A 22,577-nucleotide genomic window follows, 5' to 3' on the forward strand; every position below is an offset into this window, starting at 1 on the left:
CATGACTTGCATCCTGGACCTGGATTCTGCTCACCTGTATTTCTGTTGGTCAGTTGCTGAACGTTGGTATGCTTTAATATGCATGCATGGATTTGTATCTAGTTCATTGTTTATCTGCCAATGATATGTTTTCGGTTCAAATAAAATCCCAGCTACACTGAATTTTATAGGCATGCACCAAACCTGATAACACAAACGCTTAGAAATAAATCTGTGGCGCATGAGGTATCTATTGCCTGGGGCCCTGGCGCAATAGTGAAATTGTTCACCAGAACACTGGGTGCCTATAAGTTTTCTTATTTCCTGGTGAATATTGTGGTTCCAATAAAATTTAATGTGAAAATGGGAAGAAATACTTGATGTCAAAGGTGCAGTGTTAATTAAACTGCCGCAGCATATTTATATTCAGTACACAATATATGCTGGGTTTCAGTGGCTTACTGTCAACCATGCAGAGTGTCATATGTTTCAGTTCTTCCACCAATCATCTCATTAATAAGTCCTGTTGAAATTTGTGAAGTCCTTGAGCATTTTTCCTGTTTTTTTGTTGTTATTTTGCCCTTGTGATCCCCTTTTTATTTAAGACAGTAAACTTTTGGAGAAGTCATTCACTCGAAGTTTTTTTCACGACCATGCCTAAGCACGTCAGTCACTCGATTGGTAATCAGAATTCAGAGCAGTCTTTTCACAGGGCTCATTATGAAACTGGCTAGTTTTTTTTGTTTCCCCTTTTCCAAGAAGGATTGCAGTAATGCAGTGTTATTAACTGTGTAGATTCTGCCTTAGTCATTTCTGGAGAAATTATTCTTAAGTATGTGGTGTAGTAATGACGCATTGTCAACTATATCATATGGTTTTGAGTTTTGAAGACCTTGTAGAGTTAGGTGGCTTACTCATCTTGGATTCGGCATGAAACAGTAAACGATTGGTTGATCTTAAGCTTGATGGTATTGCTATCGATGTTTTAACCATTCAAAGTGAAACACAATTGGTTTGTTTCCGATGTTATAGCATCAAAAGCATGACTCTGAGTCTGCTAAGCTGTTGGTGTTTTACTAGTGATGAAGACATTACTTGCTTCGTCATGCATCAATTGCAAATCAGGCATATTACTGCAGATCTTTGAGTTCTTGAACTCTAGCTTCAGTTGTTAAAGACATTACTTTCCGACGTGCGCGTGGCGCTCGCCGCCGTCGACTTCGCCGACGCCGACCGCTCCCTGAGGATCATCCCGGTGCCGTTCGAACACGGCCTCGCGCTGTCGCTCCAGCTCGTGCGCTTCGCGTGCGGCGGCTTCGCGCTGGTGTGGGGCACGGACCACCTCCTCGTGGACGGCCACGGCTTGCTGGCGCTGCCCAATGCCTGGGCGGAGATGCTCCGCACCGGCGGCCTCTCGTGGGAGCCCAGCCACGAGCGAGCCTCGCTCTTCCCGCCGCGGTACGCCCCGTCGCTGGACGCCGAGTTCGCGCGGTACGCGCCGGACAGCCTCCCCAACTCGCTCCTGGTGGCCACCCTCGTGCGCCGGATGTACGTGGTCTCCGCCGCCGACCTCGACCGCCTCCGCGCCGCGGCCAGCACAGCGAACCGCCGAGCCACGCGGCTGGAGGCCCTGTCCGCGCACGTCTGGAAGCTGCTGGCGGCGGCCGTGGGCGGCTCCGACACGCACTGCCGCCTCGCGTCGCGTGGTTCGTCAACGGCCGGACGCACCTTGACGGCTTGACCCCGCCAAGTACGACAGCGCCCGGCTGCGCCGCTACCTCGGCAACGTGCTCACGAACGTGTCGCACGAGGACACCGTGGCGGCGATGGCGGGCGCGGCCATCAAGAAGGCGCTCCGGTCGGAGCGGTACGAGGAGCTGGTGGACTTGATGGAGGCGCACAAGCAGGGGGTGTTCCGGGAGGCCGGCGCGAAGTGGACGGAGGCGGTGGGCGCCGGCACGGGGAGCCCCGCGCTGGTGATCTCCTCGGTCACGCCGTTGAAGGTGGAGGGGGACTTCGGCTTCGGGCGGCCGCGGCTGGTGATGCCGTGGGTGCGGCCGGGCCGGCTGGGGTCGGCGAACATGGTGGTGGTCCGGAACCCGGCGGAGGACGGGTCGTGGGTGGTGAGCGGCAGGCTGTGGCCGCGGCTGGCCCAGGCCATGGAGGCGGACCCGGAGGCGGTGTTCAGGCCGGCCTCCGCGGCGCGGCGCGGCTTGGGTTCGGCGTGCAGCAGGAACCGGCGGGCCTGCGAAGCCGTTTCTAATTTCTGTGTACTGGTATAGTGCCCGTGCTAACGCTACGGCTTTTTTCAGAATGCACATGAAAACAACTAAACAATGATAGTTTTCTACAGTTTAAGTCTCATGCAATTATATGTGACCATACATATAATACAAAAAAATACTCATGCATAATGAGACATAATAAAGTCATGTCTCGCATAGTATAATTAACTTATTTAATTTGAAGCACGGGACACATTAAGATAAAAAATTGAAAAGGCATAAAAATCTATAGCCGGCAACTGTACAAGCTGTGATTAGAGCTAGTTAACCCAGCAAAAGTTGAGGCGAGTTAGTCCTGACGGCCTTCACACCCCTTTCCATCCTGACGGTCTTCACATCCGCAAGTCAGTACACAAGAACATTAAATAGAAAATGCTTTTAGAGAGTCTGACGGATGAGTGCAACTGGTGAATGCAAAGTCCAAACTTGTTCTACAAAACAATAAAACACATGAATATTAGATTTAGTCAGAGAGGAACTGCGAGCCTGCACCACTGTTGCATGAAAATGAGGAGGCTAATATCAGTACTAATAGGCTGCAGCCCTACGCCAATATGTTGCAAGCAGCATTCATGTACTATATCAAGCAATTGAATATGTATATCGAAAATATTAGTCAATTGGCTATAAGGTAGGCAATAAAAAAATTATCACTGACCCACCATACAAATTCCATCATAAAAAGCTGAATAAATAGTGCAATTTTTAGTACATCAAAAATAAAATTGATCTTGATATCATAATAATTCCATTAGCAATCAGCAATACAACAAGAACCTTCCCACTACTTTAGAGGGATGCCTTCCAACACGAACTCTAGGCTAGCATGAACTTCAATTAGCTTGCAAATAACTCACCCTTCATTAATATCGATAGGTTTCCTATCATACAAATCAAACTCTCTTGCATGCATACCTATATTTTTACAGTATAAAAAAGTTTACCCACCCCGTCATGGATCCAGACCAAGTATTAGCTGGTAAATTACTAAATTGTACTAACATAGTGGAAATGTCATAAGATAGAAGAAAATAAAGTAGATCAACCCAGGATTAAGTTCTAGTTCATGTATTCTTGACCAAGTACAGGAAGCATTGACATCTTATAAACTGTATCGTCAAATATTTAACCTGAAATGCAGAAATCACATAATTGTATACTGAAGAAATGCAGAAATATTAGTACTACAAAAAGCAGAGTTCTAATTGTCAGGACAACTATTCAGTGTAATTCAGAGTTCCACCTTTAATGTCTTATTTTGTGATTCTTCTACGTACTGTCACTTATCAACACTATCCTTGAGCTGGTTTTCACACAGGGAAAAAGGAACTACATTTACATGCTTGTCAAAAGTGTAAGTGATTTATAGGAAGGAAACTCCTAATACAAGAAAGCCTCATGCAATTCTGTAACCAGTCAAACTCACATAGACAGTAGAATTGCATTTTTGTTTCCTATCACTTCGTATATAAACTACTTAAAACAGGTTAGTTGATGCATATTAGAAGAAGATGCATGATGATTATTGAAGATGGAGGCATACCATGCAGCATGCACATATCAGACCAGCGTAGACCCTCTTGTCTGTAACTCTCGGCAATCTGGAATTGCAGCAGTGCTTGTACTGCAACATTGGAACTGCTGGCCAAGTAAAGACTGAAACACCAAATAAAAAACAGAAATCAGTAACACAAGTAAAAACTTGTTTTGGTTGAAATGCAGAAATCACATAATTATATACTGAAGAAATGCAGAAATATTAGTACTACAAAAAGACAAGCAGAGTTCCAATTGTCAGGATAATTATTCAGGGTAATTCAGAGTTCCACCTTTAATATCTTATTCTGCGATTCTTCTACATACTGTTCAGAGGTCGTTGCCAATCCCCAGTGTGCCTGCTACAGTAACATACAAAATAAGATAAACATTATAAAAAAATAAAATGAACAATCAAAATATCATTAAGATTCAAGGAACAAAACCCTGCAAGAAAGCCAAGAGTGTAGGTGTGTATTTCAACTCCCAAACATGAGACAAGCCATTGATTTCTGAAAGTTAAAACACTTCAGTAGTACCAGTGCAAATTTGAGGCCAAAAGTACCAGTGCAATGCTATGTTTCACTGTGAAAACAAATAATTTAAAATGTGTTGATTTTATTATCACATATTAGCCATCAATTTTGGCACTTCCCAACATGTTTGAACTCTGTAGCATCTCAATCCTGCAAGACCACAAAATATGACAAGATGCTAGTTGTAAGATAAGAACAAAAGATTTAAAACATTGAGCCTCTCTGTCATGAAGGAAATACATGTAGCTCTAGTGAAAACACAGTTATCCATAATCTTTGGCTTTATATGTTGTAGGGGTGATGGTAATAGTGATCGAAAACATACTCAACTAACAATTTCTCTATTGCCATATATTATATTTGTCCATATTAGGGTGGGTTAGAATTCAGATTTTGTGTCAAACCTTAAATACATGGAAACTGACATCGTTAAAGAATATATGGTTTACAGAACAGAGAGGAAGCGAGCAAAACTTGCTTCTTTCCTAACTCTACAAAATTAATCAATTATTCTTCAGGCTGCAAACAACCAACAAACTAATGAATCAGCCTAAGGTGGAGAAAAAATCCAAATCACCTAGAAAGCGAAGCAACTCACCTTCTCAATCTGTTCCGGATCTGCAGGAGATTGTCCAAGGAGAAAAACAGGCCGTGATCGATGGCATTTTCCATTGTCCCAGTCCCCGTGGGTGTCGGCGGCCTTTGCCCTCTTGCCGTTTTGTCCCGTACTGGCAGCCGTTGCCCTGTTGGCCCTATCTGTATGCACCAAATTAGGATGACGCGAGCCTCCACGAGTGGGAAATCCGGCAGAGAGAGAGAGAGAGAGAGAGAGAGAGAGAGAGAGAGAGAGAGAGGAGCAAACCGATCAGACGACGTGAGGTCAAGCAGAGCGCCTAGCGGTGTAGAACACCGGCACCAGCCCTCGCTAGTGTGGGTAGGGGGAAGCCGGGAAGGGGGCAGCCGTGGCCACCAACGGCGCACCGCCTGCGCCACGCCGTACCGGGGCCGCCAACAGCAGGGGCCACAGCCGTGGCCGTCCGAGTGGTGCCGGTGGCGGCGAGGACCTTCAGTATGGGCACCGGCAGCGGCGGATCTAGGGCGGGTCAGGGGTGAGGGAGGAGGGCCGCCATGGCCTGCTCGTGCCAGCGCGCCGCCTGCGAGGGCGCCGTCGCCCTACGGCCGCGCCTCCTTGGGACTTGGGAGAGAGATGGAGGGGTATGTGAAGGGAGCAGGAGATGAGGAGTCGGAGTCACTTCGGGAAATAAAAAATTACATGTGCAGGAGGTGACGTCGGGGAGAGACCGAGAGAGGGAGTTGCGCGTGGGGTCGCTGTGGGATGGGAGGAGTGACGAGCTTTGATCCAAACAATTTGGTCCGTTGGATATGAGTGAGTAAGAGAAATAAGTGATTAGAGTTAATCTTGTCCCTTAATTTCATAAGATAGAGCTTTCTGGGTGCAATTATCTGGGTGTATTGAGTGGAGTTTATGACTATGGTAGTGGGTTATGGGGTGCATTTAGCTAAGTTCTCAACTGGTGGATTATATAGTAGTGGAGACTCGACAATTCATCGATCGAGCTCCTGTGACGTCCAGTCGTCGGATCTACGATGTCTCTGGGTTTCTAGTGTCTATATATGGGCTTCTCCTTTGGGCCTTCTTTCGGCTCGGGTAATAAAAGTGTAATAATTTAAAATAAAATACATCTATCGGTTGTATTAATCTCAAAAAAAAAATCTCCGTTGTATTTTCTCAAGTTAATATCTCCTGATTGTATAATTCTATATGGCTAGGTAAAAAAAATTATGATGAGGATTGTTGGTTTTATAAACGATGTCTCTTTTTGTTTTCAATTTAGACAATTAGCACTTGTCCGTATGAAGAAAAAGAAAGAGATTAATGATAATATATAGTTTTTTAAGCCAACATCTAGGTTAATAAAATTCTAGTAAGACAATATTAAAGTGTCTTTAAATTTTTGTCAACATTTGATAGACTGACCTGTTTGGTACAGGTGAGCTTTTTTTTTTTGCCAAACACTTATTTCTAAAATAGCTTCATGGGTGAAGTTGTTTTTCTTCTCCTCTCACAAAGACATGAGTTGGGATAAAGCTGAAAAAAGTAGCTTATTGCAGCTCTCTCCATCATTTCTCTCTCTCATCTATGCATGAAGTAGTTGGTGAAGCTATTTTACCAAAAACTTTGTCCGAAACAGCTCAGCTTCATCTAGAAAGTTGCTTATGAAGCTATTTTCTAAAAAAACAGCTTTACTAGTGAAGTTGAGCTGTGCCAAACAAGTCTTGAATCATGATTCCGCCCTTGCCGGCGGCGAGGAGCATTTGGAGGCTTGGCAGGGCTCTAGGAGGCTAACAAAAATTATTTGGCATTTATCTATAAGTAACTACTCCCTCCATCCTATAGAAGTATCATTTTAGCATTCAAATTTCATCCCATAAAAAGTGCCACCATAGGGAAATATGTGGGTCTCACCTAGTAAGTTTGTAGCCCAACCCACTAAAAATGATACTATAGACTAACTTTTTGTAGAGGTATGTTTGGTCATTTGACGATTGTATTGAGGTTTTATTTTTAAAATGACTCTCCTTGTAGGATGAAGGGAGTGGCTGCTTAATTTGGCCGTAGAATTTTGGGTGGGCTGAGATTTATCTCAAAAACTTATAGGTATTTCAACTATGGTCTTGTCATTAATTTCACCGTTCACGGTTAGTGAAAATCGTTGTTTCCGATAAAAGATACAAACATCGACCGTGTAGACAGTGGCAGGCCCAAAACTTTTGAGAAGTCTGAGCTGTTTATGTTTTTTTTTAGGTAAGTCTGAGCTGTTTAGTGGCTATAGGTATAGTACTATGTATATAGGCTGCAGTGCACAATAATAAGATTTAGTGGCTATAAGAAGTATGTATAGATGGAGTACATTGTATTAGGTTTCACTGAAGATGGATCATTTCCATTAATATTTCAGGCTAAAATCATCAAGAAACAAAGGAGTATTTCTTCCTCCATAATCATCTATAACGCTACAAAATCCTCACAGCAACATACGAGAATGTCATCTAGTTAAGTGAATGTTTAAGCAGACATGTTGAGTAGTCATATGTACGTACAGTGAATGGATACAAATACAATCCTGCGTGTTGCAAGCAGCTGAATGTTGTGGCCATTCCTCCTTAAACCCATAATAATACATACACATACTCCTATCTAACTTTGATTAAGCGACGGAGGTCACTCGCCCAAAGTCACTGTAACTATCTGTCGAGGGCATGCGTCGGCAACCCGCAACCGCATACCGGCTGGGGTACCGTAACCAAGCCTCATCACACTTGACACTCCAAAATTAAATCTGAATTTCTGTCATCAGTTGGCAATTGACAGCTGTGTGTCACAATGAAATACTAATAAATATTATTTAGGCTTTTTTTGTTTAGATATTGTTGGATTCACCTCAATCCACATGTATTTGAGTGGATTGAGGTAAAACTTACCAATCCACACCAAAGACATGTGGATTGGTGTGAATCCAACTATATCTGAATAAGGCCTTAGTGAAAAATGTTGGTTGCATATCATATAATGGTATGGTATGAAGAGTACAAGATGGGAAACTTACCATTCAAATTTGAAAGTTGGATCAAATGACGAGCACGGTAGATCATTAGGCTTCGTTCACGTGCTGTTCCGATTCATGCAGCTCCAATGGTTTAATTTGGTACTCTTACGATCTTAATATCTTATCATTTCTGGCTCCTGGGTCGCCTGTGGTAAACGTTTGAAACCATATGTCGCCTTCTATCGGTCACTCCACCCTTAATTAGCATCACCATCACTCCATGAGATCTATATCCCCTTTAGTTATCTCTACCGTATACTTGACTAGTTCCTCTGCCCCTCTATACGAGTCAATTAGCAATATCTGCACAAATGTGTATCACTGTAAACTTTCTTCTCAAAGGGAAAGGGATATTGATAAGTTGGCACAGTACATCCCTAATAAATTATGAATAGAAAAACCCTAAAAATTAATTAAGACAATACAATATTCTATCTAGGTATTTCTATAGTCTTATTCGTTAGTGTAGATGATGCTTTGGATAAACAAAGTCTCGCTAAACACCAAAGGTAGAGTGTAATCCCCATGCCAAAACTATATATCCAAGCGAGCGTTCAAATATTTGTCCCACATTCGTTTGTGAGGGTATTCCTAAGAAATTGATAGGTGTTTCATCTTACAAATAAGGCATATCTTGCCTAGGCAAAATTTTGAAAATGATCCTCTTATTCCCGTACCCCGTTCTCCTAGTAACCAAAGACAAAAGAAGGTCACTACATTCTCAACGCAAAGAAAAGTACTCGTCTGTCCGGGCTAGGCATGAGAATCAGATCATTTGTCTACCTCAATCTGCCCTCAGAGCCAGCCAGAGCAGTGGAGGAAAAGAGAAAAGCAAGCAAGGAATAGTTGGGTTTGCCAACAACGAATATTCTAGTTTCCGACCAAGGCAAGGTAGGATTAAGGGACTAGCTAGCCTAAAATAGGATATCCCTCCTTTTCGATTAGAGGCTCACCAACCCTAAAACTTTCGATATGCTGCAAGATTTGGCATTCTAGAACTAGATTGGAACTCATGTGAACCAATAAAAGAACATCAATGGTTGCATCAATGCAAGTTCCTTTTTTTTTTTTGAGTCGTGGATACATCAATATGTTGTTTGTAGACAAAAATCATTTATGAAAAATATTTTTGCAACTCTTTTATTTAAGAGTTAACAATGTAAGGGTCAAAGTTAAAAATCTTTAACTTTTCGTAGAATTCCACTTCCTAAATTCCAAGTTTCTTCTCAAATTCCTCACATATACGTCCTCATTATGATCCTCAAAAGATCTCATGATTCCACTCCGAATATTGTGGAGCTATGCTAATATACTACAAGTGTACCTCCATCATGCCCCTGTCAACTAATGCATCCATTAAAAACAAAGACTACTCACGGAATGAAATCAATGAATAATGCAGTTTCAAACATGGCTGTAGGGTGTTTGGAACTGCTCCACAAACTCTGCTCCATAAACTCAACCATGAAGCAGCTCCACAAAAAAGAAATTGAAATTTATGAAATACCTCTTTAGATGCTCTCACAACTCCGCTCTTTTTCTTCGAACTGAGTGCGTAGGGCTGAAACCGTTTGGCTAAAAAACATGGAGCAGAGAACGGTCCCAATCTTCCAAAGGTAGTATGTAGTGTAGCCACAGGTAATCGATCGAACCTGTCATTTTGCAGTTTTTAAACTGGCGTCATCATCTGGCAGCTAACAGCTGCGTGTCACGCTCAACGAAATAATGCAGAATGTAGAGTAGCGACTAGCGTAAGGAAACCATGCATTAACGACGCGCATAATCAGGTGGAGTCACGTCGGTACAGCTTGGACGACGAGGTGGTGCCCCGGCCCCCCTGCCGCGCGCGCCTTAAATAATCACGCGCGTGCGCGCACACCCCCAACCGCGAGCTCCACCGACATTGACGCGTCGTTACACCATGTACGCACTGCAACGAGATCGCGTATAAGTATGTCGCCAACGCGACGGCCACGGCTCAGTGCACCGTGCAAAAGATCGAGGCGAGAGTAAACTGTAACAACAGCATCACATGGCGTCGTTGACGGTCGTGTCCCTGCTTGTAGCGTCGGCGGCGATGATGACGATGATGATGAGCGGTGGCGGCGGCGGCGGCGTGCAGGCGCAGCCGATTGTGCCGGCGGTCATCTCGTTCGGCGACTCCACCATCGACGTCGGCAACAACAACTACCTCCCCGGCGCCGTGTTCAAGGCCGACTACGCGCCGTACGGGCAGGACTTCGTGAGCCACGAGGCCACCGGCCGCTTCTCCGACGGCAAGATCGTCACCGACATCACCGGTTACTATATATGCTACCACTGTAGACTGTACTGGTTATGACGGCAGGGGCTGTGTGACGAACGAGTTCGATCGTTCTGTTGGGTAATTTGTTGTTGCAGCTGAAACGCTCGGCTTCGAGAGCTACGCGCCGCCGTACCTCAGCCCGCAGGCGTCCGGGAAGAACCTGCTCATCGGCGCCAACTTCGCCTCCGCGGCGTCCAGCTACTACGACGACACGGCGGCCATGTATGTAAGTACCATGCAAAATTAAAAGAAAATGATTGCTACAACAAACCCATTTTTAGCAGGATACTGTATATGGATGCTGTTGCTTGTTGAGGCTATCTAGTGACGGGTAGGTGTGTATATGTTTGGGGCCTTGTTGTTGTGTGCACACGTGCAGGACGCGATCACGCTGACCCAGCAGCTCAAGTACTACAAGGAGTACCAGTCGAAGCTGGGCGCGGTGGCCGGGCGCGCCAAGGCTGGCGCCATCCTCGCCGACGCGCTCTACGTCGTCAGCACGGGCACCGGCGACTTCCTCCAGAACTACTACCACAACGCCTCCCTGTCCCGCCGCTACAACGTCCACCAGTACTGCGACCTCCTCGCCGGCATCTTCTCCGGCTTCGCCAACGTACGTCATCAGAGACTCGGGCATGTCCATCAGCTAGCGTCATTCATGTGTGCCGCCGGTCGCCATCCTTGGCGTCGTGCTGAACGCGACCGAATCTGCGTTGGTTGCATGCGCAGGAGCTGTACAGGCTGGGAGCGCGGCGGATCGGCGTCACGTCCATGCCGCCGCTGGGCTGCCTGCCGGCGTCCATCAGGCTGTACGGCGAGGGCAAGGACGCGTGCGTGCCGAGGCTCAACCGCGACGCCGAGACCTTCAACCAGAAGCTGAACGCCACCGTCAGGGCGCTCAAGCGGCGGCACGCCGACCTCAAGGTCGCCATCTTCGACATCTACACGCCCCTCCGCCAGCTCGCCCAAGACCCGGCGGCTTATGGTACGTGTTCCATATATAATGTCGTACGTGATCACGCCATGGTTATACTATATAGCTAGTAACATATATGGCCATTTATTTAGGCTTCGGGAACGCGAGGGGTACGTGCTGCCAGACGGGGACGGCCAAGACGAGGGTGTACCTCTGCAACCCGACGACGGCCGGAACGTGCCGGAACGCCAGCAGCTACGTGTTCTTCGACGGCGTCCACCCGTCGGAGGCTGCCAACGTCTTCATGGCGGAGTCCATGGTCGACGCGGGCATCGAGCTGGTCACCTAGGAACCATGGCGTCGATCGATAACACAGCTGCAGATGCCGCAGCGATAGACGGTGGACCATAGACGTGTGTGTCTCTGCTCATCTGTTTCCTGCTCCATCGAACAAAACTACAGTGTCTGGAATTAATTACTAATAGCCTGTGAAATTGCACCGTCGGCCGGCCCTGTCGTTTTCGTAATGTTGTTAATTAATCATAATATGCGTGACAGTTTCCTGTTCCATCCAAGAAAACAACAGTGCCTTGAATAGCCTGTGAAACTGCACCGTCGCCCTACCATTTTTGTAAATATTGTTAACCATATACTCTCTGTTTTCCTATATATACATCAGACGTTTCTAAACAAGTACTAGTGAGTGGCGTGTCGGCCTTGTTTAGTTCAAAAAAAAATTTGCAAAATGAACACCATAGTACTTTCGTTTGTATTTGACAAATATTGTCCAATCATAGATTAACTAGGCTCAAAAGGTCCGTCTCACAAATTACAGGTAAACTATATAATTAGTTATTATTTTTATCTATATTTAATACTCCATACATGCGCCGCAAGATTCGATGTGATCATGACTTTTTTTTTCTTGATTTTTCATATCCAAGTCTAGCACATAATTTACTGATAGTAGTACCTCACAGATGCTCCTAGCAATGTTATGGGGCATTAACGATATAATATTATCACAAAATTTAAAGTGCGCAACAAACTAACAACAAATACACTGAATTTCTCAATTCAATAATAACTGACTATATTTACTAACAAAGTTTAGTCAGCAATTTCAACTTCGTGTTTTGACGATGGATTCATACACAGAGTCTAAACACAACAGCCAACGATAAACTGTACATACATCAAAGCCGTAAACTGACTAGCTGCAAGCCTGCAACAGCCTACAGGAGTACAGGTATATATCAAATCTAGCAGCTGAAATTAATGCTGATGTCCTAAGGAAACACAATTTATTCGCCTGCATTAACTCGAAAGGGAAATAACACGTTACCTGCAGTCTGCAGACCATTTGTGCATTGTGCTCCGGTGTCTCAACTAGCAGAGGGAAAGGGCAGTGTTCAGAGTAGACTATTCTTTCCCAGAACCCATACCGGAATCATGAACATTGCGCCTGAACACGTTATGTAGTACATTACATGCTGCTTTCGTATGACAAGCTGTTCCAGTGTTCCTGGCAAGAGGTTAAGGATTCGTTAACAGAAACATGTATAACCGAGTGAGAGCAAGAAGAAATGAAAACCTGGAACACTGAAATACAGGTCAGGCAAACGAGTTCAATCATGCACGTACTTGATGTTTCCTTTAATTTCCTCTTCATGGGAATTGGGTCGACCTTGAAGTGAATAAAAAAAGTATAACCAAAGCACCATCACCAGCATTACTATTATCTGGTTTGGGTGTCTGAAATAGGAGTCAGCCATGCAAACCTAGAACCCTGAAAATAGAAACCAACTATTCAAAAGTGGGGACATGAATAACATTAGCAAGTGATAAAACCATAGTCCTTAACAACTACGAACAATAGCTAGCATTCATGACTTTGAGCAAGAGGTGCAATTATTAAATTTATTCTCAGTTCCAGCTGATGGCTGCCGCTGGCCCACTATTAATGGCTCCTCAGACAGCAGTGGCGCGGTGCAGCATGTGTGGAGACGTGAATAGTTGCTGGAATCAGGGAAACGAAAGAGAAATGTAGCAATTAATTGGGTCGGCAGAAATTTGACACTAATCCACAATTTCACAAAGTTTAATTTCTTTTACGAAAGTTCTAAAACTACCGTATGCAATTTCATGTTAGCAAAGTTAAAGATGTAGGCAGGAAAATCCTACCTCCCCAGAACAATTCTCCAGTCTGGCAAGGCAAAATTAAAACTAGTAAATCAACTCAACTTGTCTCGGTTGTTATGTTTGAATCCAATACATCAAGATTCCTTCAAGATGTTTTGGCTCCTGTCCTCTCCATGTGATGTTAGATGTCACTAGCTTGGAGCAAAGTATGAATGTAAGGAAGTAAGTTATAGTAACACTTGCAAAGAGAAAAAGGTGTAAAATAACTTGTTCCTCAAAAGTAATTTGATATTTTAATGTTCACATGAACAGCTCAAAAGCTTTCATATTGCAACAAGCACCATTTGTAGTAAGTCCATTCCAAAAAATAAGTTGGCCAAGTAACCTTAGACTTTGCAATCAGAAACATAGTCGACAGGGTGCATTGTAAGAGCTCTTGACAGTACATTACTGTGGCAACTGGAAAGTTCCAGGTTGGAGTTAGTAGCTACATTTGCAAGTCAACTTTTACTACTTCCCTTGTCCGTGCTATATCTCATATTTATATATATTCCAGATATTACTTTAAGTTAGCTATAACTTTTAAGTTATCTATAACTGACACATATTATATTAAATTATCTTTGAACTGATTAGGATTTATTGCACTCTTTAAATGGACACGACTTACCGTTCTGGAGGGAAATGATCGTTATCTGCAATGGATCTGGCCCAGCTCAACAGTTCAGAGTTCAGACTATTGTGCTGTGCTTTCTTCAACCACATTACCATTACCAGCAGAATGGAGGCTGGCAATCAATTTAGACATTCAAATATTCAAGAGCTGCATAAAATCCCTGGTCACTGCTACACAGGAAGATTAAACCTCTTGTTCATTTCAAGGATAACATCCCCAAATATCTCACAGCCTTGCCCATTCTTATTCCAGTTTAATAACCTATTATGAAGATCAATCACAAGATCCTTATCTTGATTTGCCTGTTCCAACACCTTAAATAATGACTTTACACACTTGAGCATGTATGGGCCTGTCTTGTTTCTGAGTTGGCTGACAAAACGATGACATTTATCTTCGCAATCAAATATCAATGAGGACATATCCTCAACTACGTCAAGCCAGCCAAATATGAGATATGGTCCAATCAAAGGCCATCTCTTAGCAGTACCAATGCAGCTGCCTAAGAAACCATCATTACTGGCATGATCTTTTGTTTGTATTTGTGCTTCATTTGACCCCAGAACCTGCCCTGTGCTTGTGTAGCGCAGAAGGATGTCACAGTTCTGCTCGTTAATATAACTAGGTGATGCGAGCAATACTCCTAAAGGAATCCACTGATGCAACAGGTTAAAGTACGAGGGATGGAGGTCCAATAGTTTTCCAACTTGCACTTGAGGAAAGGCAGTTGTCCTGCAACATTTTACACAGTGATCATCAAATTCTTTAACCAGGGAGCTTACAGTGTTTATTGGCACATGGAATTTCTCTGAACTCGCAGCTGTGGGTATTCGCAGTTTCCTCCTATGATTCACAGTACTTTGGTACCCTAGGCACCTTTTGTTGTTCCTAGCCCAAGAACGTGATATTTCCAAAATATTGTTTGATAGCACCTCGCATTGATCATCATTAGAAGGGCATAGCACCCAAGAAAGGTAAAAGGCTGCCCTCTGAACAAGACTGACATCACTTATTGATTCAACAGTTATTTCTTTGGATAATGTTTCTGATAAATAATCTTGTGAGCCTTCTCTGTAGAAAAGTAAAGCAGTTGCAAAACTGAACCAAACAGGGAAATTGATAATCATGCACCTGCAGAACCACAGTTATAGCAGGTGCAGTTAACTTCTGTCAGACAAATGCTAAACATCTACTCCTAGCTGTGTTGCATATTTAAAAACACATACCAAGCAGAATTGTAATTTACCAATCCCTTCGATGGTTGTAGTTGTAAGTTTTTCTGCGAAGAGCATCTAGTTCTTGAGTTGTCCAAATGAACCAAGGCACTGATATAAGAAACTAGGTCCAAAAAACCTTTACAAGATAAGGGTCCCGTTAGTATCGCAAGCAAGTCACTTTGTTGGTTTGGGAAGTAAGCATGTGAAAAGGGGAATCTCTGCCCTAATTCTATGCATATTCCCCATGACATAGGCTTGAGAAGAATGTCTAATGCCGATGATACCAATGCATTGTGAAGTTCTAGCACAGAACCCAAACCCCTGCACAAAAGGATGAATAAAGAGATTTTACAAGCAGTCCTTAAACAGTGAGCCCTAACAAGTTCAGACAATATATAGAGATGTGTAAATGTAACATCCATAATAGTGTTGTTGGGAAAATATCATTTAGGGATACAGAAAGCAAGGATACAAAAAAACCTAAAAATTCAGTCAAATTAATTTCTTTGGCAAATGTAAGGTCAAAATTGGAACTAAAAATTAAGTGACAACTGACAAATGTGGAATAAGTTTGATACTGTTCATCATGAAATCTGTTTCAAACCACTTTCCTAAGATAACTTTAACCCATGGCCTGTTTAGTGCATTCCTAATTTTGCCTCGCCTATGCTTAGTCATGTTGGAGTTTCTGAAATAACTATTTGGTGGACTGAGACTGACATGATGTGGCAAGCCACTCTTAACCTTTGCTGCTCTGCAGTTCTATTTGTGAGATTAAGTATGTGTAGAAGCCCATTGACCGCGACCAAGACACATCAAACTCAGTGCAAACAAGAGTATAGGGCATTTCATATGAGTGTTTGAGGTGTGAACTTACGTTGCTAGAAACCAGAAGTGTAAAAGTGATCTCATCTCCATAAATATTGTTGGGGAGCAAACCAGGCAAATTATGATGATACGCCATTCCATCCTATTATACAATTCCTTTCTCAGGCAAAGCAAGGGCCTTCTAATTACCTCCTGGAGAATTGCTGAGAGATCATGCCTGATAATTGATGGATCAAGATGCCATAAAAGCAACCTGCCACAGACAGAAGATATGACTAAATCAGTATACTCCATGAGTGCACTGGCGGAGCTCAAAGGGGATTTAAGAGGGGGCCAACAGTATTTAAATTATAGCTGATGTGTAAATCTTAATTACTTCCTAAGCATTAACCATAGATATTATTAAAAATTCAATTGTCAATGGCGGGGCCATGGCCCACTTTAGCCTCAATGTAGCTCCGCCACTGCATGAGTGACAACAAAGATACACTTAAGCATAATTATAGAAGTCCATGCAGTGACAATATAGATACACTTAAGCATAATTAAGATGGTACTGCCTGTCAGTGTACTACAATAAAAATAAAGTAGAGTGGCTTGTTGGTGAGCAACAACACTACAGATCAGGTGCGGAGACGGCCGCTGCTGCCGGGGCTATAGCACCGGCCCTAGAGCACAAAATGTTCGATGACATATTACTTTGGTAGCTCAGTGCAAATATATTATACATAGAATTAAATATGTGTTAATCATATATGAGATCTGCAGTATACTTAGCACCCCTCTTGGCTAAGTTCTGGCTCCGCCCCTGCTACAGAGATTATTATCCAGTAAGCACAAATTGCACTCCAAGCTTTGAGCCCCCTTCGCACTTTACAAGCACTCCTCAAATTCCAAATGTAAGTTGTTTTAGAATCTGTGTTGGTCAAACACTCAAACTTCTTAAAATTTTCACCATCAATATATAAACAGATATTAAGACTGAGAACATAAAGTTGATATTACTACACTCCTCAATCCTCATTATAAATCCTTTCACAATTTGTAATTCATTTTTCTGGTAGTAACATATTTTCACAGAAATCACTAGTCAAAGTGTCAGATTAGAGACCATGGCAATGTCCTAAATGACTTACCTTGGAATCGGAGGGACTGTTTCAGTATTCCTACTACACATTTGCAGCAAAGAAATGGTGTACATTTAATAATAGCACAGAAACTACAATACTAACACATCTTTTACTTCCTTAAATCTTCCTTTTATTAATAGCACACAATGATCCACATGCCGCAAGTATACTGCATACCTTGGTGGGATTGAGTGGTCACTAGGAAGGACGAGATTGGAAGGATGTTTTATTAACTCCGCAGCAATGGTTCCCATATGAGATACTCTTTCTCCCTCTTCCTTATAATATGGTAAAGGGAAAAGACACTGGTAGTGAGGAGATAGCACGACCGTTTTCGCAACAGCATACAACAGATCATAAGAGTGCCTTCCATCTACATTGAAGAAATAAAAGTGTCAACATTAACAAAAAAAAACAGATAATCAACCTACATGGAGAAAATATCATTTATAAGCTGATCTCTCAACATTGAAACAGCTCACAAGTACTCCTAAACATTATGAATGTCACATCATCTGACCACAGCATTGGTGGGCACTTCCTGTGACATTGACATGCCTGATTGCAAATGTGTCGGAAGAGAGCCGTGTAAAAAAAAAAATATCACCATCACAGTCCCTCAATTTCTCCACAAGGGTTGCACACGATTGGAGTAGCTCCTGGCAATCCACGGGCGACAGGGAACTCCCGACACAGAGCATCTCCTCACCAGCGTCCCCATCAGGCCGGACCACACGGCACGAGACTGACGCCGATAGCACGGAGACGAGGGTGCGGACAAGGCAGTCGACGCGGGCGCTATTCACCTGCATACACACGCAGTTCCATCAGCACGATGGTTCAACTAAAATGCCAACAGTGCTAACGATCCAATAGTGGATACGACGAGGGTGTCGCCTTACCTCCAGCGGGTCGAAGCACATGAGGGAGAGCGCGGCGTCCAGAACCCTGGTTCCGGATGAAGCGCTGTTTCCGCCGTCGGGACTGGGGTTGAGGGCGGCGGCGAGGGAGGAGATGGAGGCCGAGAGGGAGTCTCCGGAGGAGGAGGAACCGCCGCCGGCGGGTGGCTGGGAGAGGCGCGCGGCGAGCTCGGCGAGTACACGGGTGAGGTCTTCGAGGGGAGGCGCCATTTTCGTGGAGCGGAGCAGCGGGAGCCGGGAGGGAATGGACCGGTGGCCGCCGTGAGAACTGAGAACGGAAAGGGAACTCCAGCGTGGTCGTGGTAGTGTGCGACGGGAATTGGAGAATGGGCTGAAATAAATCGGGTCATCTCCTGCGAGTCGGCCCATAACAATTCTCCAAGGAAAGGTTCAAGGAGAGGACCCTCGGACTCTCTCGGAGCCATGAAACATGGCTCCTCGCGAGGTGCTCCTCAAGAGGGAAAGCACTGCAAGAGGAGTCAGGCCGTGTTTAGTTCGGAAAAATTTTGCGATACTGTAGCATTTTCATTTGTTTGTGATAATTATTGTCCAACCATAGATTAACTAGGTTTAAAAAATTCGTCTTATCAATTCCGACCAAACTGTGCAATTAGTTTTTATTTTCGTCTATATTTAATACTTCATGCATGCATCTAAAGATTCAATGTGACGGGAAATCTTGAAAAATTTTGGGTGGAAGTACTTGAACCAAAAAATTTCGTGACACTATAGCACTTTCGTTTGTTTGTGTTAATTATTGTTCAACTATGGACTAACTAGGCTCAAAAGATTCGTCTTATCAATTCCGACCAAACTGTGCAATTAGTTTTTATTTTCATCTATATTTAATACTTCATGCATACGTCTAAAGATTCGATGTGACGGGAAATCTTGAAAAATTTTACGTTTTTGGGTGGAACTAAACAAGGCCTTAGTTTTCAAAAATTTTCAAGATTCTCTATCACATCGAATCTTATGACATATGCATGAAACATTAAATATAGATAAAAAAAATAACTAATTGCACAATTACTTATAATTTGTAAGACGAATCTTTTGAGTCTAGTTAGTCTATGAATGAATAATAATTGCTAATAAAAACGAAAATGCTACAGTAATAAATCCAAAAAAATTTCGCAAACTAAACAAGGCCTTAAGTTCGGCTCCTGGTAGAGTCATAGCCATGCCAAACAGTCCCTAATTACTTCTCCTTTTATTCTCTCTTACAAAAAAGTAGCTCCTTTTGTTATCTCTTAAAAAAACAAGAGCTCCTCCAGGCTCTGATCTTTAGTTTGACAGAGATCTGGATTTTCTGTATAACCTTGTTGCTAGCGATTTGGGCAACATAGAGGCCAATGCCCAATGGAAATCCTTTTTCCAGTTCAAAAGAAAAGGAAAATGGAAATCTTTTCTCCAGTTCAAAAGAAAAAGAAAAATGATTGCCCCAGCTTGTGCTCTATGCAACTGATGTTTGAACAGCACTGGCTCATCAAGTCATCACCAATTCATCATTAAGGAGCATGCCCCCACCCCCACCCCCCAGAAAAAAAAACAGAGATACAACCAATGACACAGTAAAACTTACAATGTTCTACAGTTTGAGATACTTCAATTATACAGATGCTGATGTAAAACACTAGGATTTTAGGCAAGAAACTGCACAAGACCTTCTCAGAATCTTCCTTTGCAAACAGAATATGGCAAGCGCATTGCACCCAGAATGCGGCACAGCAGAAATCAGGTTACTCATACAGTGTGACTAACATTCAACAAGTGAAACTGTTGCACGGCACAAAATCATACTTAGGGAAAACTCGATTGTCATTCTTATTCCTAAGATAAAAACACATGGAGTGAAAAATTGCTCCTGTAACTTAATGACTATGGCGTCCTTTCTCTTTTGAACCTCTGGAGAGGCAATTTCATACTTCTCGACCAATCCATGGGTCATATCATTTTGTTTCTGCCTTTGAAGCGTCTTCTTTTGCGTCTTTTCCAGATACAGCAGCAGACGCTGCAGCTGTCACAGCTGCAGCAGCTGCACCAATTTTGACACCTCCAGCAGCTTTCATCGCCCCACCAATCTTTGCAAATGCTGCTACCCCACCAACTAGGGCAGCACGCAGAGCTACCATCGGTCTGACCTCCATGGTATATCCTGAAGAAGTTAATACAGCATAAGTGAGCAATTTCAGCACAGTTTAACACAAGCTTCAACCCTTGTCAAATACATTCGAGGAAGCAAAATGTGAATATTTTTCCCAGCATTCCAGTGATAACTTACAGATGAAAGAGCAGTAAAGATTACAGGGCCTTCATTATTTTCACTGGCATTGTGCTACCTTTCATCTATCGTGCCATTTATCCAAACATTCAGAAACACCATTCTGTTATTTCATAGAGAACTACCTCATGATTGAGGAGCTGAATTGAACAGATGGCTAGATATGGGCTAACCAAGGTACTTCTTGAATATAATAAAATTGATTCTCTGTTTGTACATAGATGATCTAAGTCCTACCTTATCTTGCATTGGTATAGACCCGAATAATGTGAAATACGCTGGGGAACCTAACGCCAAAGAAGATACTAGCCGTAAACTTGAAAAGAAAACTTCACATTGCACCGTGCATCCGTGCGATTAATAAACAGTACGGTGCACACTGAACTAGAGTAGAAGGCTTCAGTTTTTGCTCAGGAGTCAGGTTACTAGCCAAACTACCTGTTCCCCCCAAAATTCTTCTTTTCCTTAGAGTACCATGGAAAGGTAACCCCAACTGTCCCAAACTGATATCAAAACAGTACGAATAAAAATTCAAAATCCTTGTACAGAACTGCAAGCTGATCTGCCTGCAGCCTGCAGCCAGGGGCGGACCCAGTAAAGGGCATGGATGCACAAGCGCACATTCGATAGTTTTTTAGTAAAAAGAAAAAAAAAACGAAGCTACTAGGCATAACTAGTATATGTATACATTTGCAACTATGGCCCAGTTTGGTTCCACCAACTAAATTTTAGCTAGCTAAAATTATTTTAGCTACTCTTAGGTGACTAATGGAACTAAACTATTTTAGCTCCTTTTAGTCAATGTGTTTGGAACTTTAGCTACTAAAGTGACTAAAATTTAGCTAGCTAAAATTTAGTTGGTGGAACCAAACAGGGCCTATATCAGATCCGATTGCAAATAGCCCCAAAATAGCTTAGGTTAGGCTTTAGGTGCTCGGATTCGCACAGTAGGAAGGGAAAAGAAGGGGCGGGTATACCTGGTGGGTGCTCGATGCCGGAGAAGGGACCGACGAAGACCTGGACACCTGCTGTAGGGCGCCGGTGGCGGTGGTATCCCAGTCGTCGCCGAGCGAGAGAGAGAGCAAGCGGCGAGAACAGTTTGGTATCTGGGGCGGTTCTGCAGTAGGGGAGCGCACCCGCAGACACGGGCCTTGTGCTGACTGCGGAGGCATATGGGCCGTTACTTCTCCAAACAGTTCTTTTGCAGTTTTTTTCTTTTTATTATCATTTCTTTAATTCTTCTTCATACGTATTTGTTTAGTTTTTTCATTCACATAACACTGCCGATGGTTAATGCGCATTGGTTTAAAATCATGAGAAATCGTAACAGTATTTATTTGAACATGGCAAATAAGAAAAAAAACCTATTTTTATTTAGCTATGGTGGAACTTTTTTTTCCCTGTATAGAGCTTGAAACATGCTTCTGCTCAACATTTTTCTTGCAACAATTTTTTTAGCTAGAACCTTTTCCTTGTGAATCCAGAATAATTTTTCTATAAACCTAGAACATTTTTTTTTCATATGACCAATTGATTATGAATGCGAGAGGTTGTTTCTATTTAGTGAAAAACAACATTTTTTTAGCTTCGTTAGGAAAATGTTCTTTGATAAAGTAGAGTCTACACATATTTAAATGGGTATTATTTTATTAGATTTATGTCTTTTATTGTAGGAAAATACAATGCAATCATAATTTTTTTTGGAGATGATGACTTTTTATGTCTTCAGTTTTTTTGTCCATGCAATGACTTTAGTGGTGACCTAGATTTCTCTTCTTAAGGCCTTGTTTAGATGCACTTTATTTATTTTAATTTATAAATATTAAAGTGGATTGGAACGAAAAAAACTATTTTTTTAAACAATTTCAACGTTGAGGAAGGAAGGCATTAGTATAGTTCTTGAGGTGTTACTTGTAATTTGCATATTCGAGGCATGTCTTTTTCTATTAAAAACAATAGTAAATTTTGTAACTATTGCATAACTAAAATTAATCTAGTCGAAGCTTAACGCCAAACTAAGACGAGTTTGTTACATTTTGGTTGGCTCATTATTCAATATTTTAGTTCTGTGATTGTGTTTTCTTAAAGCTAACTTATCATATGCTATCTTGATCCGAAGTGTATGACCATCTTTGGTTTTTTAATACTTTGACCAAGTTTTAAAAAAATACATCAACATCTACAACATCAAATA

The 22,577-nt window shown here is 42.8% G+C and overlaps 2 protein-coding genes and 1 pseudogene across 7 annotated transcripts; 2 read left to right on the forward strand and 1 right to left on the reverse strand.

The window, feature by feature from the left end:
- On the forward strand, positions 633 to 2,719 carry LOC8071314 (annotated as a pseudogene).
- Positions 9,935 to 11,879, forward strand: LOC8071315 (GDSL esterase/lipase APG). Its single transcript, XM_002436435.2, has 5 exons — positions 9,935 to 10,265; positions 10,366 to 10,496; positions 10,650 to 10,883; positions 11,000 to 11,255; positions 11,339 to 11,879. The coding sequence occupies exons 1-5, from the start codon at positions 9,998 to 10,000 to the stop codon at positions 11,533 to 11,535; spliced, it is 1,086 nt and encodes a 361-aa protein (XP_002436480.2). The 5' UTR covers positions 9,935 to 9,997; the 3' UTR covers positions 11,536 to 11,879.
- LOC8071316 lies at positions 12,251 to 18,525 on the reverse strand. 6 transcript variants are annotated; one of them, XM_021448755.1, is made up of 10 exons: positions 18,082 to 18,517; positions 17,787 to 17,985; positions 17,357 to 17,552; positions 16,099 to 16,302; positions 15,231 to 15,542; positions 13,999 to 15,135; positions 13,371 to 13,519; positions 12,831 to 12,975; positions 12,532 to 12,711; positions 12,251 to 12,421 (listed from the first exon to the last, which is right to left on the reverse strand). In XM_021448755.1, exons 1-6 carry the CDS (start codon positions 18,466 to 18,468, stop codon positions 14,175 to 14,177), a joined length of 2,259 nt encoding a protein of 752 aa, XP_021304430.1. In that variant the 5' UTR covers positions 18,469 to 18,517; the 3' UTR covers positions 12,251 to 12,421; positions 12,532 to 12,711; positions 12,831 to 12,975; positions 13,371 to 13,519; positions 13,999 to 14,174. The 6 variants fall into 6 exon arrangements, with proteins under 6 accessions (XP_021304430.1, XP_021304428.1, XP_021304426.1 ...); XM_021448753.1 differs by having other exon boundaries at positions 12,251 to 12,711; positions 13,431 to 13,519; XM_021448751.1 differs by having other exon boundaries at positions 12,251 to 12,711.

Source organism: Sorghum bicolor, chromosome 10, assembly GCF_000003195.3.
Source record: "Sorghum bicolor cultivar BTx623 chromosome 10, Sorghum_bicolor_NCBIv3, whole genome shotgun sequence".
Taxonomy (NCBI): domain Eukaryota; kingdom Viridiplantae; phylum Streptophyta; class Magnoliopsida; order Poales; family Poaceae; genus Sorghum; species Sorghum bicolor.

Coding starts and splice junctions, on each gene's coding strand:
- LOC8071315 (XM_002436435.2), top strand. CDS start 9,998: ATGGCGTCGTTGACGGTCGTGTCCCTGCTTGTAGCGTCGGCGGCGATG. Junction 10,884..10,999: donor TCTTCTCCGGCTTCGCCAAC/GTACGTCATCAG, acceptor TTGCATGCGCAG/GAGCTGTACAGGCTGGGAGC. Junction 11,256..11,338: donor CCAAGACCCGGCGGCTTATG/GTACGTGTTCCA, acceptor CCATTTATTTAG/GCTTCGGGAACGCGAGGGGT.
- LOC8071316 (XM_021448754.1), bottom strand. CDS start 18,468: ATGGGCCGACTCGCAGGAGATGACCCGATTTATTTCAGCCCATTCTCC. Junction 17,986..18,081: donor TGTGCTTCGACCCGCTGGAG/GTAAGGCGACAC, acceptor GTGTGTATGCAG/GTGAATAGCGCCCGCGTCGA. Junction 15,136..15,230: donor GTAAATTACAATTCTGCTTG/GTATGTGTTTTT, acceptor GTGGTTCTGCAG/GTGCATGATTATCAATTTCC.